Genomic DNA, 15803 nt, shown 5'->3' with positions numbered 1-15803 from the left:
CTTCGAATGCATTCCATCTCTGTCGGGATTCTGCGATGAAATTGACGAGTGTCGATTCCAATCTAGCAATCATCTCTATAAGGCCTGTTTTTACATCAGCTGCAGCAGGAGAGGAGGGTGGGGGAGGGGTCTTTGTTTTCTGAGAGCTGCGGGGTCCCTTTGATTTACTCATTATCCACTCAGTATTAGACTATTTAAATATAATATTCAGCAGCTAATTAAGATTAAAGAAATTTTTTGGGTGGTTTGGCAAGTGTGGTGGGGACAGGAAACCCACTTTTCCCAGGTTTTGGGAAGGGCTCTGTAGACTCAGACTTGCTGAGTCGCCGCCATCTTGGATCTCCTTTATGGTCATTTAAACGGGCATTGGATAGGCATATGGAGGATAGTGGGCTAGTGTAGGTTAGGTGGGCTTGAATCGGCGCAACATCGAGGGCCGAAGGGCCTGTACTGTGCTGTATTTTTCTATGTTCTATGTTCTATTCTAACATAAACCTCCTTCTTCCTCTTGACAAGAGATTCAACTTCTTTAGTAAACCACGACTCCCTCGCTCAACCACTTCCTCCGTCTGACAGGTACATACTTATTAAGGACACGCAGTAGCTGTTCCTTGAATATGCTCCATATTTCAATTGTGCCCAGCCCCCGCAGTTTCCTTACCCATCCTATGCATCCTAAACTTGCCTAATCGCATCACAATCGTCTTTCCCCCAGCTGTAACTCTTGCCATAACTTCCATCCATCTGATCTAAAATTGCTGTGCATGGATGGTCTCATTTTTGTTTTATAGCACCTTGGGATGTTTTCTCAAACACAAGTTTTTGTTGTGGAAAATCTATGTGCATCTTTAAAATACCAGAGTAGCTCCTCAACAAACCACTGCAGCCAAACTGAGCTCTCTTAAATCAATATCATTTTAAAACTGCCAAATACTATTAGTAATAGCATTTGTTGCATTGGTACCTGGTTTTCTTCCCATGATCATTTCGTTTTACACAGACTTTCCTTCACATTTTATCACCTTCTCAGATATTACAGGATGTCCAAAGAATGGAATTGTGGCTGTTTGGCCTCCTATATGCTGATGTCACCATTTTAATTTTTGATGTGGAACATCAGACAGGATGGTTGTGAACCAGGAACATGAACAAAATTCACAAAATGTTCTGCTGCGAGACAGGAAAATAAATGCAGTGCCTAGATAGGGGTCAATGAGTCTTTTAGAAATAACCGAATTGTACAAAAAATGAGGCAGTGACATACAGGCAATGTCATTGGGCTACTGATCCAAAACCCAGTTTTATACTCTGGGATACTGGGTTTGATTCCCACCATAGCCGATACCCATAGCTTAATTTAATAAAACCAATCAGCACCCTCTTCTCATGTTGTATAACATACCATCTCTTTCTTCAATTTGGTTTATTTCATCCTAGTTCTGATGAGTGCAAGATAATTCAACAGCAATTTTTAAATAACTATTAATAACTACAGTTCAGTAATTCCAAACAGCTGTGATTTACAAGTTCTTGGAACATCATAGGTGCAACACATCCATTCTAATGCTTTACCTTTCTCACCATGGCTCCCCCTCTAATTCACTCTCGAAAATGAATCGTATCACACTCCACTACATGGAACTTCAGCTGCTTTTGAAAGAGTGCCTTATACACCAACGTCTAGGCCAATAATATTGTAAAAGCTGTGGCATTAGTACTGACCCTCGGGGATCCCCACTGTATTCCTTCCTCCAGTCTGGAAAACCAATTGTTTACCACAATTCTCGATTTCTTGTCCCTCGTCCAAATTTGTATACACAATCCTATTGTCCTTTTTATTCTGCTATTTCTACTTTGTCAACATGTCTGCTGTGCAACATTATCCATTGAGCTTGAAGAACATTATATTAAAGAGCTGCAAGCGATCATTCAGCTCATCATCATGCTCTCTGAAAATTAAACATACTTTTGTGCCATTCCTCTAATACCTGTCTTTTTCATTTCAGAATGTTGAGCCACTTTCTTGGTATGGTTATCAGAAATTGCAGAACGACTTTGATTGGCTGGGGAAGTGGGCCGAGAAATGGGAAATGGAGTTTCATACAGATAAGAGAGATTTTGCATTTTGGAAAGTCAAATTAAGGTAGGAGTTTAATGGTGAATGGTAGGACCTTAAGGGTGTAGTGGAACAGAGGGACCTTGGAGTTCAGGTGCAGGTTCGCTAAAAGTAGAGTCATAGGTAGACTGGGCAGTGAAGGCTTTTGGCGCATTGGCCCACAGTCAGGGCACTGAGTATAGAAGTTAGGAAGTTATGTTGCAGTTGTACAGGATGTTGATGAGGCCACACTTAGAATATTGTGTTCAGTTTTGGTCACCTTGCTATAGGAAGGATGTTATTAAACTGGAAAGAGTGCAGAAGAAATTTACAAGGATATTACCAGGACTCAAGGAACTGAGTTACAAGGAGAGGTTAGACAACCTAGGACTCTTTTCTTCAGAGCGTAGGGAAAAGAGGGTGTGTTAAGATCATGAGTCTTTTTCCCAAAGTTGGGCTATCAAGGACTCAAGGGCAGCCAGTTAAGATTAGAGGGAAAAGAATAAAAGGGAATCTGAGGTATAATTTTTTAAACAGAGGATGGTATGTATATAGAATGAGCTGCCAGAGGAAGTGGTTGAGGTGGGTACATTCACAACATTTAAAAGGCATTTGGACAAATACATGAATAGGAAAGATTTAGAAGGACATTGGCCAAGTGCAGGGAAAATGGGGTTAGCGTGGATAGACATTGTGGGTGGCATGGACCTGTTTGGGCTGAAGGGCCTTTATCCATGCTGGAAGAACTCCGTGAGTACGATCAAGAAACAAGGACAACATTTGCACCTCAAAAATGCCAGGCAATGACTACCTCCAGTAACAGACAATTTAACCTTCAATTCTTGACATGCGTCACTGATTTCCCTTCTATCAACATCCTGGGGGTTACCATTGACCAGAAATTCAAGTTAAACTCGCCGCATAAACAGGGGTGTTATAGAACAAGTCAGAAGCTAGGAATACTGTGACCTGTAACTCCCCTCCCAACTCCAGAAAGCTGGTCTGCCATCAACAAGGTAACAATCTTGAATATGATGGAACACTCCCCACTTGTCTAATTGAAGGCAGCTCCAACACTACTCAAGCAGCTTGACACCATCTAGAACAAAGCAGCCCAATTGGCACCACAAGCATCCACTCCCTCCACCTCTGATATTCAGCAGTATCAGTGTTTACTATCTACAAGATACACTGCAAAAATTCACCAAAGTTCCTTAGGCAGCATCTTCCATAATCATTTCCATCTAGAAGCTGACCACTATGAAAGGAACAGAAGGACCACATGCAAACATGTCAACAACTCCCTGCAGAAATCTTTTAAGTACCTTATTGACCATCACCAGTGGGAATGACAAGCCATAGACTGTGATGCCGAGAGGTGCCTTTGAGACTGAATGAATAGCCAGCATGAAATAGAAAATGCTGCTCCCCAGCAGTGACTGCATCTTCACTTGCACTCGTTGTGGGAGATTTTGTTGAGCACATAGGCCTATCTAACCACGAGAGGGTCTGCAACCATCTTAAAATCTTTATCAGTGCAGAAATTCCAAGAGATCCAAGCTTTGTTCAACCATTAGATGTTTCTCTAAAGAAGCTCTTTAAGGATCTTTTGAGAAAACAATGGAATGATTTGATGATTGGAGGGGAGTAGACACTCACCAATGGGAGCAACAAATGGGCTCTGACATTAGCAGCCAAGTGTGAACGGGTTGTAAAACGGTCATCGAATATTTATGAAATGTGGCTATTCTATGCACATAATGATAGTGGAGATTATCTATGGAATGGTCTGACCAAAGAGGATATGAATACTTGATGAAGATGATGATCTCAATAATTATACTATTCAAGAAGCAGATGGAGATGAATTATTTGGCCTGAGGGTAAGGATGGTGACTTTTCTGGATGTTAAGAAAAGTTCAATAAATGCTGTGTTTCTAATTAGTATTCTCGTTGGTGCTATGAGAAAACAGCGAAATTGTATATGTTTAGCATCGACAGTCTTTGTTTTTGATGTATTTGATAAAGTTAATGACATTAACATGTCTCCTTGGAGATTATTATTTATTTTAATTAAAAATGCAATAATATAAATATCGTGAGCTCCTTTTGCACTACTCTTCAGTGGGGACAGTCTGTAATAGCAAGACGATGTGGCAACTATAATAGTGAGGTAATGGAATAGGGTAAATTTCAATCCCTCCAAAATGTTACTCATATAAAAGACAACTTCCTACAATTGTGACTGCCACTGTGAGCTGTGCCAGACGTTGAGGTGATGCAGTAGGCATAGCAGGCACCCATTGGGGGGCATGGCTCATGTTGGAGGGGTGTCAAAAACAAGGCTGGAGAAATTGCTTTTCATGGCTAAGTTCACCTATACCTTCATGTCTCAGTTAGTTGTTTGAAATGTGTGCCAGAATGAAGCATTTCACTTGTCAAATGATGTAATAACTTTTTGATGTTCAGAATAACAGGAAAAGCTGAAGCTGTCCTATATAACTCCTTAACCAGGAATGGACTGTAAAGCTGGAGGAACAGCTAATTTTTTTGTTGGGTACTTCTCAGCTTTCCAGACTCAACACCAAAGCCAACCCTTTCAGTTTGTAAATACTGCTCATCTTTTGAGCTAGTAGCTGTGGATAACGATTCCAACATTGATTAGAGACTCTAGCGCTCCTTTTTTCATTTCTTCACTCATCCCATTTCCCTCCATCAGTTTCATCACTTCATCTCTGCTATAATCACCCAAGCACAAACCTTCCCTTTTGTTCTTCCCACACCATTCCTGTCTGCACTTTTACAGCTTGAACATATTCCATTATGTGAAAAGCTCATTGATCTGAAAAAATTAACTCTATTTCTCCCTCCACAGACACTGCCAACCTGCTGGGCATTTCTGCTTTCATTCAAGAATTTTAGCTCAACAATATTTAATTTTGCTGGAGTTAACCAGTGGCCTTTATCATGGGGATCTCCAAATAATGAAGAATTCAACTGATGGCAAACATTAGGTGGCACAGTGGTTAGCACTGCTGCCTCAACGCCAGGGACACAGGTTCAATTCCCTCCTCAGGTGACTGACTGTGTGGAGTTTGCACGTTCTCCCCGTGTCTGCGTGGGTTTCCTCCGGTTTCCTCCCACTGTCCAAAGATGTGCGGGTCAGGTGAATTGGCCATGCTAAATTGCCCGTAGTGTTAGGTAAGGGGTAAATGTAGGGGTATGGGTGGGTGCGCTTCGGCGGGTCAGTGTGGACTTGTTGGGCCGAAGGGGCTGTTTCCACGCTAAGTAATCTAATCTAATTTCAAGGAAGGAGGAATGAAGGAAAGAGTGATAGGCAAAGAGAGAAAGAGGGCGAGAGAATGAATTGTGAACGTCGGTGAATTACTTCTACTTTTAGCTCAAGTTTAGATAGTAACTTGTCTGGACCTGATGACTGTTGCTATCTATCTTGTAATAGGCAGCAAATTCAAATCAGATAAAATTAAATGTCAGCAATTCAGCAATGCTTAATATATTTAAAATCCTCATTGTTCTCAGCTGAAATGACTTAATTTAAATATATAACTAGTTCTTTAAAAAAACAATATTGACGTGTTAATGATGTAGTTTGTACCTGTTTTCAGGCACATAAATGACATTCCTGTCCAGCAGAGCCAGTTTTGAGTGATTAGCACCTCGATGATGAGCAAGCTGGCCTAAGAGAAGACCCTGCTGTTGGACTGCCTTTCTTGCAACACATTTGAAGTATCTTACAAATACACCATTGATAGTACTTCCCCAGTACTTTAAGCTGTTTGCTATAGTTAAAAAAAAATCACACAACAGGTTATAGTCCAACTGTTCATTTGGAAGTATAGGTACAAGCTTTCAGAGCGCTGCTCCATCAGGTAGCTAGTTTGCTAAATATTAGCCTAAGCCGCTGAAACATATAGGGATCACTGCTACTTTGTAAACCATGAACTCTCAGGTTTGAAATCCAAGTCCTCAAATATTCTTTTCCTCTGCTGTCTAAAAACCAAAGTGGCACACTGAAGATGGTGACGAATTTTGGTTCTGAAGAAGAGTCATAACAGAATCAAACTGCTTCTCTCTGCAGGTGCTGCTCGACCTGCTAAGTTTTTCTAGCAGTTTATCAAGATGGTTTCGGAACAACCAGGTATGTGTGTGTGGAAGGGATTCAAGTGCTTAAATGTACAGCTGGTGTGTGACCAGTACAAAATGATCCTGAAAGCACATACTAGACTGTGTTAGCTGCATTCATATTGAGGCAGTTTCAACTGGTGCTTCCAGTAGAGTACCAGGGACGTACACCTAGCCAGGTGATGATGGAGATTCTAAAATACCATCTGTTATTTTAACTAAGTTTTTTTAAATCCACCTTCTCTCCTACTCTTTAGCTCCCACTATGCAGTGCATAGTTAGAAAAATATTCAAGAAGTGCCATAAAGTTACAGAAAATAACACTTTAATGAGCTGAAAAGGGGCTGACTTGTCCTTTTTAGTCCCCAGTCACTCGTTATATATTTCCTTCTCCGTGGGGATTTTCTTCTATGTGACTCATAGATGGCATAATAAAGGTCCCGAATGTTGCAAGTCAGACAGCATCCAAAGTTCTATCTGTGGAATAACAGCAACATTTCTTCTTAATAGCCTAGACTTTCAGCAGTAGTTTGCATACATGAAACCATTTTGCCTTCTCTTTGCCAATCCTTTAGCCAATCCACTCAAATCTGTGCCCTTTGGTTGCCAACCTTTCCAGATGGGGTTTCTAACTCTAAACTTAATGGCTTCCAACCCCTTCAAGTCATTCAAGCAACAAACTGCAGTCAGAGCCAACATCTTTGACTTTTAACAAAAGGATTCTTGCTACTTAAATTCTCGTCAATGAAAAATATCAAGTCAGTCAAAATCCATCTCTATGCATTAGCTAAACGTCCCTTCAAGAGCTCCTTAAACCAATTATTCACTTATAGACATGACCTTGTGCATTATTAGAGTAAGCAAAATTGAACTTAGCAAAAATAAATAATACTGACTGAAAAAAACTGATCAAAAAGCACAAATGACAAAATAATTGCTGAACTATAGTTTGTCCCCCGTTGCAATTATTATAGATTTTGGCAATAAAAATCCATCACAACATGCAGATCAATTAGGAAAGTACATCATGTGATATGGCATGAAGCCAAACCCATCCGGAAAAGGTTAGATTCATTCTCTGGTCCTGACTATCAGCACAATACCAGGCTAAAACAAAAAAAAAGCAGGTCTGACCTCGAAGCTTCTAAAACAGGCTGAATTTAGATAGTTGAGAGGGGAAACAAAAATAAATCACAAGCAAAAAGTGAATATGAGAAGAGACTAATAGCTAATGTAAAATGCTAAGAGTTGAGGATTATTCAAAATTATTATGAGTTTGGACAGAGTATATGAAGACAGACATTAACAGGGAACTAAAAAACGTTTTCTGTACACAAAAAGGTAGGAAGAAGGATACTGGGACCAATTCAGGATTAAAATACAAGATTTGCACAGAGGAAAAGGGCATGGCAAAATTCAAGGTGAAAGAGGAGGTAGTTGAGACACTTGTTAGAAGGTAAGTTAATAATAGGCACTGGAACATTGACATCTCACCAGGACCAGAAGAGATACATTTGAAGGCACTATGGGTCAATGAAGGTTGATGACGACAGTGGGTTAATGGGGTATACACAGACATTGTCAAACTGACAACATGGAAAAGAAGTTGGCTGAGTAACAAAATCTAGGACAGAAGTACATCAGAATATGGCATTGCAGAACAGCATTTGGCCATTCAATACACTTACGGCATATCTGGCTATGGTCTCAACTTCAGTTTACCTTTTATTTTCTTGACTATTGTTCTGATTGCAGCTGATGATGCTGGACAGAAGAGATATGCCTCGGTATACCAGAAGTTTTATTTTTACTTTTTCTTTATCATATTAGACAGTCACTCAGCATATTCACAAGAGTCTAGCAATATATTTCTAACAGAAAACTTTAGAACATTAGACAAGAGAAAAACATGAACTGTATTAACCTATGCATGAAATACTTCAAATGGTGCCTTTACAAATATTAAAAAGAAAAAGTCAAGCTTTTCACCTCAACAACTACCTTACAGTGCTACTTAAGACTTGGATGAGGAGAAATTACTTCTCAGAGGGTTGTGAATTTGTGATTTCTTTACTGCAGACAATTGTCGAGGCTGGGTTGTTAAATATATTCAAAGCTGAAATCGAAAGATTATTAATCTAAGTTTTTTTTATTCATTCAAAAGGATGAAGGCATTGCTGCAAAGGCCAGCATTTATTCCCCTGCCCTAATTGCCCAGAGGGCAGTTAAGAGTCAACCACATTGCTCCTTCCACCACCCTAACCTCCTTCCACCACCCTAACCTCCTTCCACCTAACGGATTCTCAATGCCCCTCCCCCAAGTCCCTCCTCCCTACCTTTTATCTTAGCCAGCTTGGCACATCTGCCTCATTCCTGAAAGGCTTACGCCTGAAATGTCGGTTCTCCTGCTCCTTGGATGCTGCCTGACCTGCTGCGCTTTTCCAGTGACACATTTTTCAGCTCTGATCTCCGGCATCTGCAGACCTCACTTTCTCCTAACGCATTGTCATGACTTTGTTGAAGGAATACAAAGGTGTTTAGTAGTGGAAGAAATGTACTGCAGTATTGAATGAGTGCATGCTTAGAGTCAGTGTAGTGTATATGTAGTATACTCATAGCAAAAGACTAAAGGGCTTTAAAAAAAATGAAGCCATCTTTGCATACTGATTTTTGTTTCAAAACAGGGAGATGTGACCAAACTATTGTTATGAAGTTGTAGGCATCTATTGTATCTTTGAGAGAGTGAAAACTGGTAAACATCTAGCAGGCACAAAATGTGCTGGAAAATTAAAAAAAGTAACATTTGGCTATGAAATAACTAGCAATTCAAATTTAGCCAGTTTAAATTATGCCCCAAGACACTAAAACATAACAGTAAAATTCAAATTTGGTTAAGATAGTTGTGGGGAAGCAGCTATATATATATATCTCTCTTGTCTACAGCTGAAAGTTTAGGTGTTCTCACTGTTGTTAGAATTGCATGCGAGACAAGAGATTTTACTAACTTTGCCTAGGGTGTGTTTATGGGATGTCGAAGAGCAAGATGCTGGAAAAGCACAGCCAGTCAGGCAGGCAGCATCTGAGGACAATGCTCAAAATGTTAATTCTCCTACTCCTTGAATGCTGCCTAAGGGGCTGTGCTTTTCCAGCACCACACTAACTCTGACCTCCAATATCTGCAGTGCTCACTTTCCCCCTTTTGTGTATTGATGGGATGTTACTATACTGGAACAATTACTGTTTAGTAGTTAGATAATTTTATATTCTGTTAAGCTTTCCAATAGTGTTAAAGTTATACCAATTCTTTTCTTCGTATTTTAATTGTAGAGTAAGAAAAAGAGTGTTTTGATTAAAGCCAAGTAGTTTAAATGAATCGAATCACATCGGAAACACATCACCTTATACTTCCCTTCAAACGTATCAAGGAGATTGTCCAGACCGTCACTTAGTTTATTTAAAGGGGGCTTGGTCTGATCCATAACAAGTGGGTGGTGAGCAAATTATTGGAGAGGATTCTGAAAGAGGTTAGAGATAATCAGCATGGCTTTGAGAAGGCCAGATCATGCCTCACAAGCCTTACTGAATTTTTTGAGGATGTGACAAAACACATCGAGGAAGGTAGAGCAGTGGATGTGGTGTAAATGGATGTGAACAAGGCATTTGGTAAGGTTGCCCATGGCGGACTGTCTTATAAGTGTCTTGGATGAGGAAGTGGAAGGGTGGGTCAGTGAGTTTGCCGACGACAAGGTTTGGCGGAGTTGTGGGTAGTGTGGACGGCTGTTGTAAGTTGCAATGGGACATTTATGGGATGCAGGGCTGGGCTGAGAAGGGGCAGATGGAGTTCAAGTGTAAAGTGATTTGTTTTGGAAAGTCTAATTTTAAAGGCAGATTATAGGGTTAAAAGCAGGATTCTTTGCAATGTGGAGGAACAGAGGGTTCTCGAGGTCGATAGACCCCTCAAAAGTTGCCACCCAAGTTCGTAGGGTTGTTAAGGTGTATGGTGTGTTGGCTTCCATTAGCAGGGGGATTGAGTTTAAGAGACGCGAGGTTATGCTGAAGCTCTATAAAGCCCTGGTTAGACCAGACTTAGAATATTGTGTTCAGTTCTGGTTGCCTCATTATAGGAAAGATGTAAAATTTAAAGAGGGTGCAGAGGGGATTGACCAGGATACTGCCTAGACTGGAGGGCATGTCTTATGAAGAAATGTTGAGGGAGCTAGGGCTTTTCTCTTTGGAGTGAAGAAGGATGAGAGGCATTGATAAAGTGGATAACCAGAGACTTATTCTCAAGACAGAAATGACTATCACAAGGGGGCATAATTAAGGTTTTTAGAAAATGTCAGAGGTAGGTTCTTTACACACAGTGGTGGGGATATGGAATACACTGCCAGCAGAGGTAGTACAGTCAGACACATTAGGGATGCTTAAGCGCAGAGGACGAGCAAGAGAGCGAGCGAGAAGGGACAGTGCTGTAGAGCAAACCTATCATAGCCAAAAGCCTGATGGGGATCTGTTTAAATATGTTTAAGTGTTTCAAAGTTTGATGAGAAGAACGTAGGAGCCTTTTTCATTTCAACTTGAGAAAGTGGCGAAACAAATAAAATGGTAGGTCATCACATGAATATTAATTAGAATTAATAGAGTGTGGAAACAGGCCCTTTGGTCCAACAAGTCCACACTGACCCTCCAAAGAGTATCCCACCCAGACCCATTACCCTATTACTCTACATTTCCCCTGGCTAATGCACCTAACCTACACATCCCTGAACACAAGTGAATTGGCTATGCTAAATTGCCCAAATCTGCACATCTTTGAATTGTGGGAGGAAACCGGAGCAGACACTGGCAGAATGTACAAACTCCACACAGACACAGTAACCCCAGGCTGGAATCAAACCCGGGTCTCTGGTGCTGTGGGGAGAAGAATAGCGTTCCATTGTATAAAGTGAGGTTGGAGAGTCCAGTGAAAAGTGAAGTGGTGGGAAGAATAGAGAAATTCTCTGTTCTGGAGATAGTTTATCCTCAAGAATGATAAAGGTGGATCTCATGTGGAAGTGATGCCTACTATGAAACCCGATGGAAACTCAGGCAGCTGAGATTTTACAGGAAGTATTGTATATCCTGGGATTTTTCCTGACTGTGGTAAAGTCACAGGTTGAAACAGAAGGAAAAATCAAAGAAGAAAAATAGCTGAAGTTTAATTTATCAGAAATGATGATTGATCAATTGACAAAAAACAACAGATGGAAGACAAGTGGATATTTTTAGTTCTAAGAGGTTAGTTGAATTACAACAAAAAGATTACAAAATGATGCTATTTTATCAAAAATCATATATTGAAGAAGAATCTGAGCATTTCCCAGTATGTTACGATCTTAAAAATGAACCCTTGATGAGGAAAGGGAGACTATTACATAATGAGGCAGGTGAAAAATGGGTAGATGTTCATCAAGTTTATTACTTGTGGGTTATAGAATATGTGTGTGCTGTAGGTAACAGTGCACCTTGTAGATAGTACACTCTGCTGCTAGAGTTGTGGAGGGAGTAAATGTTTGTGGAAGGGATGCCAATCATAGCAGCTGCTTTATCCTGGATGGTGTCAAGCTTCTTGAATGAGATGCACACATTCAGGCAAATGGGCAGTATGAGTTGTAGATTATGGACAGGCTTTGGGGAGTCAGGAAGTGAGTTACCTGCTGCAGTATTCCTGGCTCCGACCTGCTCTTATAGCCACTGTATTTAATTGGCAGGTCCAGTTCAGTTTCTGGTTAATGGTAACCTCCGGGGAGGGATATTGGAGGGTTCAGTGATCATAATGCGAAAGGAGCAGTTGAGAGATTCTTTGTTGGAGATGGCCGTTGCCTTGCATTTATGCAAGCAACATATCATACCACACTTCAGCCCAAGCTTGAATATTGTATTTGAACATGAACTGCTTCTGAACATAAACTGACGAGTCACGAATGGTGCTGAACATTGTGCAATCACCGAACATTTCCACATTTGACCTAATGAAGGAAGAAAGGTCATTGATGAAGCAGCTGAGGATGGTTGGGCCTAGGGCACTATCCTGAGGAATTCCTGCAGAGATATCCTGGTATGACGCCAATCATTTGAGAATCTTCTCTCCAGTTTCCACTGACTCCAGTTTTGAGAGGGTTCCTTGATACTACACTCAGTCAAATACTGCCTTGATGTCAAGGTCTGTCATTCTCACCTTACCTCTGGAATTCAACTCTTCTGTCCATGTCTGAACTAATACTTTAAAAGGAGACTAGAAGCTGAGTGGCCCTGGAGGAACCCAAATTTTATACAGCAAAGCTCAGTGCAAGCTGGAAGAACAGCACCTCATTTTCCACTTGGAACTCTACAGTTTTGTGGACTTAATATTAAGTTCAACAATTTTATGGCTTGAGCTGTCTTATGTACTTACCCCTAACCCCACACACCAGGCCTTGTTATCACATGGTCTGCTGTTACACACAACCCATTGTTAGCCACTAACAGTCCCCATTAATAGCTATTCACCCTCCCGGCCTGATCATTATCCACTTTTGTGGAATTGTTCTTTTCTCTCTTTGGGCTCTATTGCCACCTATCATTTACTCCCTACCCCCTCCCCTACCCTTGTCTTCTGCACAAAAACTGACATTTTCCTAACCACCATCAGTTCTGAAGAATGGTCACTGGATCCAAAACAAACTCTCATTTTTCTCCACACATGCTGCCAGGCCTGCTGAACTTTTCCAGAAATTTCTGTATGTGTTCCAAATTTTATACACACTACCTTCTAGATTGGCTTTACTTTTCCTTTCAACTTTTATGTGTATCACTTGTTTTAACAAAATAAAGAAAGCCTTAAATGTAACAGAAGCTTGTTACATTAAAAATAGGGACACACAGATCAGAAAGGCAGCGGCAACAGGTTTTGTTCAAGAAATGACTCCAGTATGGTGAGACCTTCTGTCAATATTCACAGAGTAGCAGAGTGTTAGCTCCATCTTTCTCTCTGGGACTGAATGTTTACGTAGCTGCAAACCCTTCCATTATCTGTGCATCCCTCACTCCCACATTAGCTTAAATTCCTCAATAACACTATGCATTGCCCACACCTACCCTCAGCAAAATGTCAATCCCATTTTGGTTTAGTTGCAGCTCAATAGACTTCTACAGGTCCTATATTCCTCAGAAACAGAGGCAAAGATCCAGGAATCTAAAGCCTTCTCCCCTACTTCAACTCTCTGGCATGTGGCACTGAGAGTAATCCACAGATTACAACCTTAGAGTTGGTTTTTCAATCTGCTACCTAGCTCCGTAAATTCTGGCTGTATGACATACACTTTCTATTGATATCATCAGTCCCTATATGAATGATGATCTGACTGTTCACAATTCCCCTTCACAATGCTCCACAACCAATTACATCATTGACCCTACTACTACAAGCCAGCACACCATCTTAGAGTCACGTTTCTATTAATAGAGTCTCCTATTGGTCTTCCTTTCCTTCTATAGCTGGGCTCTGGCCACACTCCCCAGAGGAACTGTCATGTTCACCGTTTTCTAACACAGAAAAGGCGTTCTTGAGTGAGGAATGAATTTGTATTGCACAGTTACATTGCACGTTGCTCAAAAACGGCATACATTCACACAGAACTCTGAGCTCAAAAACTGCAGGAATTTATGTAAAACACTTATCTCACTTATTAGATTAGAATCAATCTAAACATCAGGTCATAGACAGAAAACACAGGGGGCTAACACCTTCAACACATTGTCTAGCTATCACCATTGTTAGCAGCTAACCCGAGAATGCAACTTTTAAAAAAAGGGTTTTGTGATTTACACATGAAAGAAGTGAAACTATCACTGTATTCTAACAGAAGAAAGGTTTAACAGACAATCAATTTTTCAATGTATAATTTAAGTTACATCACACTGCAAATTTTTGCTATAAATTCTGTGTTACGATCAAGCCCTCCACAACCACCTGATGAAGGAGCGTCGCTCCGAAAGCTAGTGTGCTTCCAATTAAACCTGTTGGACTATAATTTGGTGTTGTGAGAGTGATTTTTAACTTTGTACATCCCAGTCCAACACCGGCATCTCCAAATCGTTCTTCAGTGAGATATTCTTTGGAATATTCCTACTACCTGCCTAACTTACTTTTTCTGGCTGACAGTAACCCATTCCCTCTGACTGCACTTTCTTAGGCTGGTGGGATGACTACATCTATTCATATAATTCGCAACTATATTGCTGAGTCTCCAAGTGACACTGAAGCTCCAAAGCCAAGAGTGCATACTGAACAGACTGATGGTACTTCCTGCAAGTGTGGTCATCCAGCAATGTCCGAGATTTCCCCCACACACTGGGAACTCCCAGTCAGTCCTAAAATGCTCGTCTTAAATTTAGGATAAGTTTAAAAAAATCGGTTTTGTTAAGGATGGAACTCTCGACTTTCCTTCATGCTTTTCTCTATATTAAGACTGGAACCTACTCACTACCAGCTGTCTGCGGTATTAACCTTTTCAGCCTTTTTAAATATTGGTAAGGTTTGCACTGGGGTTAGCCACTCACTGACCTCTCACTCTTACTGGTTTTATGGATCTGACCTCCTGTGTAATCCCATTCTGAATAATTTTCACCAGCCCTTATACTCGGGAAACCTACACTGCCCTAATGTCCAGTGCTTACACAAACCGGATTGGATTCACTCAACAACTGGTGGCCATATTTTGGTCGCTTCGCCACCCAAACTAGAATTTCTTCTCACATTTCTCTCCTTTAAGATGCCCCTTGACCTAATTTCTAGGTTAAGGAATGCTTGTTTGAACCCATATCACCTTATGTGGCTGTGTTAAGAACATATCTATTGACATCACTTTTGTTCAGGTGTCTTGGAATTAGTTTAAAATCAAATGCTATGCAGTTCTTAATGTCTTCCATCAAAACCATGTAAAAGTTCTCCTTGTAACTTGGGGAAACTACTCACCTCTTGGCAAAACCGTGTTGTCTGACCATCTTCTGCAGATTCAGCAAATTCTGTCCATGGCAATTTTTCTCTTGTACAGAAAGCAAATGGCATAGCTACAAAATGAAACATTGCAATGAGTTCTGATGAAGAAATACAATAAAACACTGCTCCAAGTAAATATTCAAAAATACATGTGGAATATGTCAAATACTCAGGAGGAATTCTGTGTGGAGAGGATTAAACCGAAACAAAGTTAATGCTTTCAGCTGAATGACTCTCATTCACAGCTGAAGAAAGGTAGAGCTGGCTTGGTTTGATGCTGTTGAAAGTGGAAGAGAAGGAACAACAGGGGACATCTGGGATAAGAAGGTTAGAATTGCTTAAATGGGAACAGAGGGGTAATAGATGCAGACAAAGACAGCAGAGACTTTCAGAACCTGTGTGTGGAGTTTGCACATTCTCCTAGTGTCTGTGTGGGTTTCCTCCGGATGCTCCGGTTTCTTCCCACAGTCCAAAGATGTGCAGGTTAGGTGGATTGGCTGTTCTAAACTGCCCATAGTGTTAGGTGCATTAGTCAGAGAGAAATGG

The 15803-nt window shown here is 40.7% G+C and overlaps 1 protein-coding gene across 2 annotated transcripts in view; it reads right to left on the bottom strand.

The window, feature by feature from the left end:
* upb1 (ureidopropionase, beta) overlaps positions 1-15803 on the bottom strand; it is a 136412-nt gene that overhangs the window by 86288 nt on the left and 34321 nt on the right. For both annotated transcript variants that reach the window (XM_060844090.1, XM_060844093.1), the window contains exon 4: positions 15234-15328. In XM_060844090.1, coding sequence (XP_060700073.1) covers positions 15234-15328 — 95 coding nt within the window. The remainder of the gene's footprint in view (positions 1-15233; positions 15329-15803) is intronic.

The sequence above is a fragment of the Hemiscyllium ocellatum genome, chromosome 24, assembly GCF_020745735.1.
Source record: "Hemiscyllium ocellatum isolate sHemOce1 chromosome 24, sHemOce1.pat.X.cur, whole genome shotgun sequence".
Classification (NCBI taxonomy): domain Eukaryota; kingdom Metazoa; phylum Chordata; class Chondrichthyes; order Orectolobiformes; family Hemiscylliidae; genus Hemiscyllium; species Hemiscyllium ocellatum.
The sequence above is the reverse complement of the archived record's forward strand: the minus strand, read 5'-3'. Positions and strand labels throughout refer to the sequence as shown.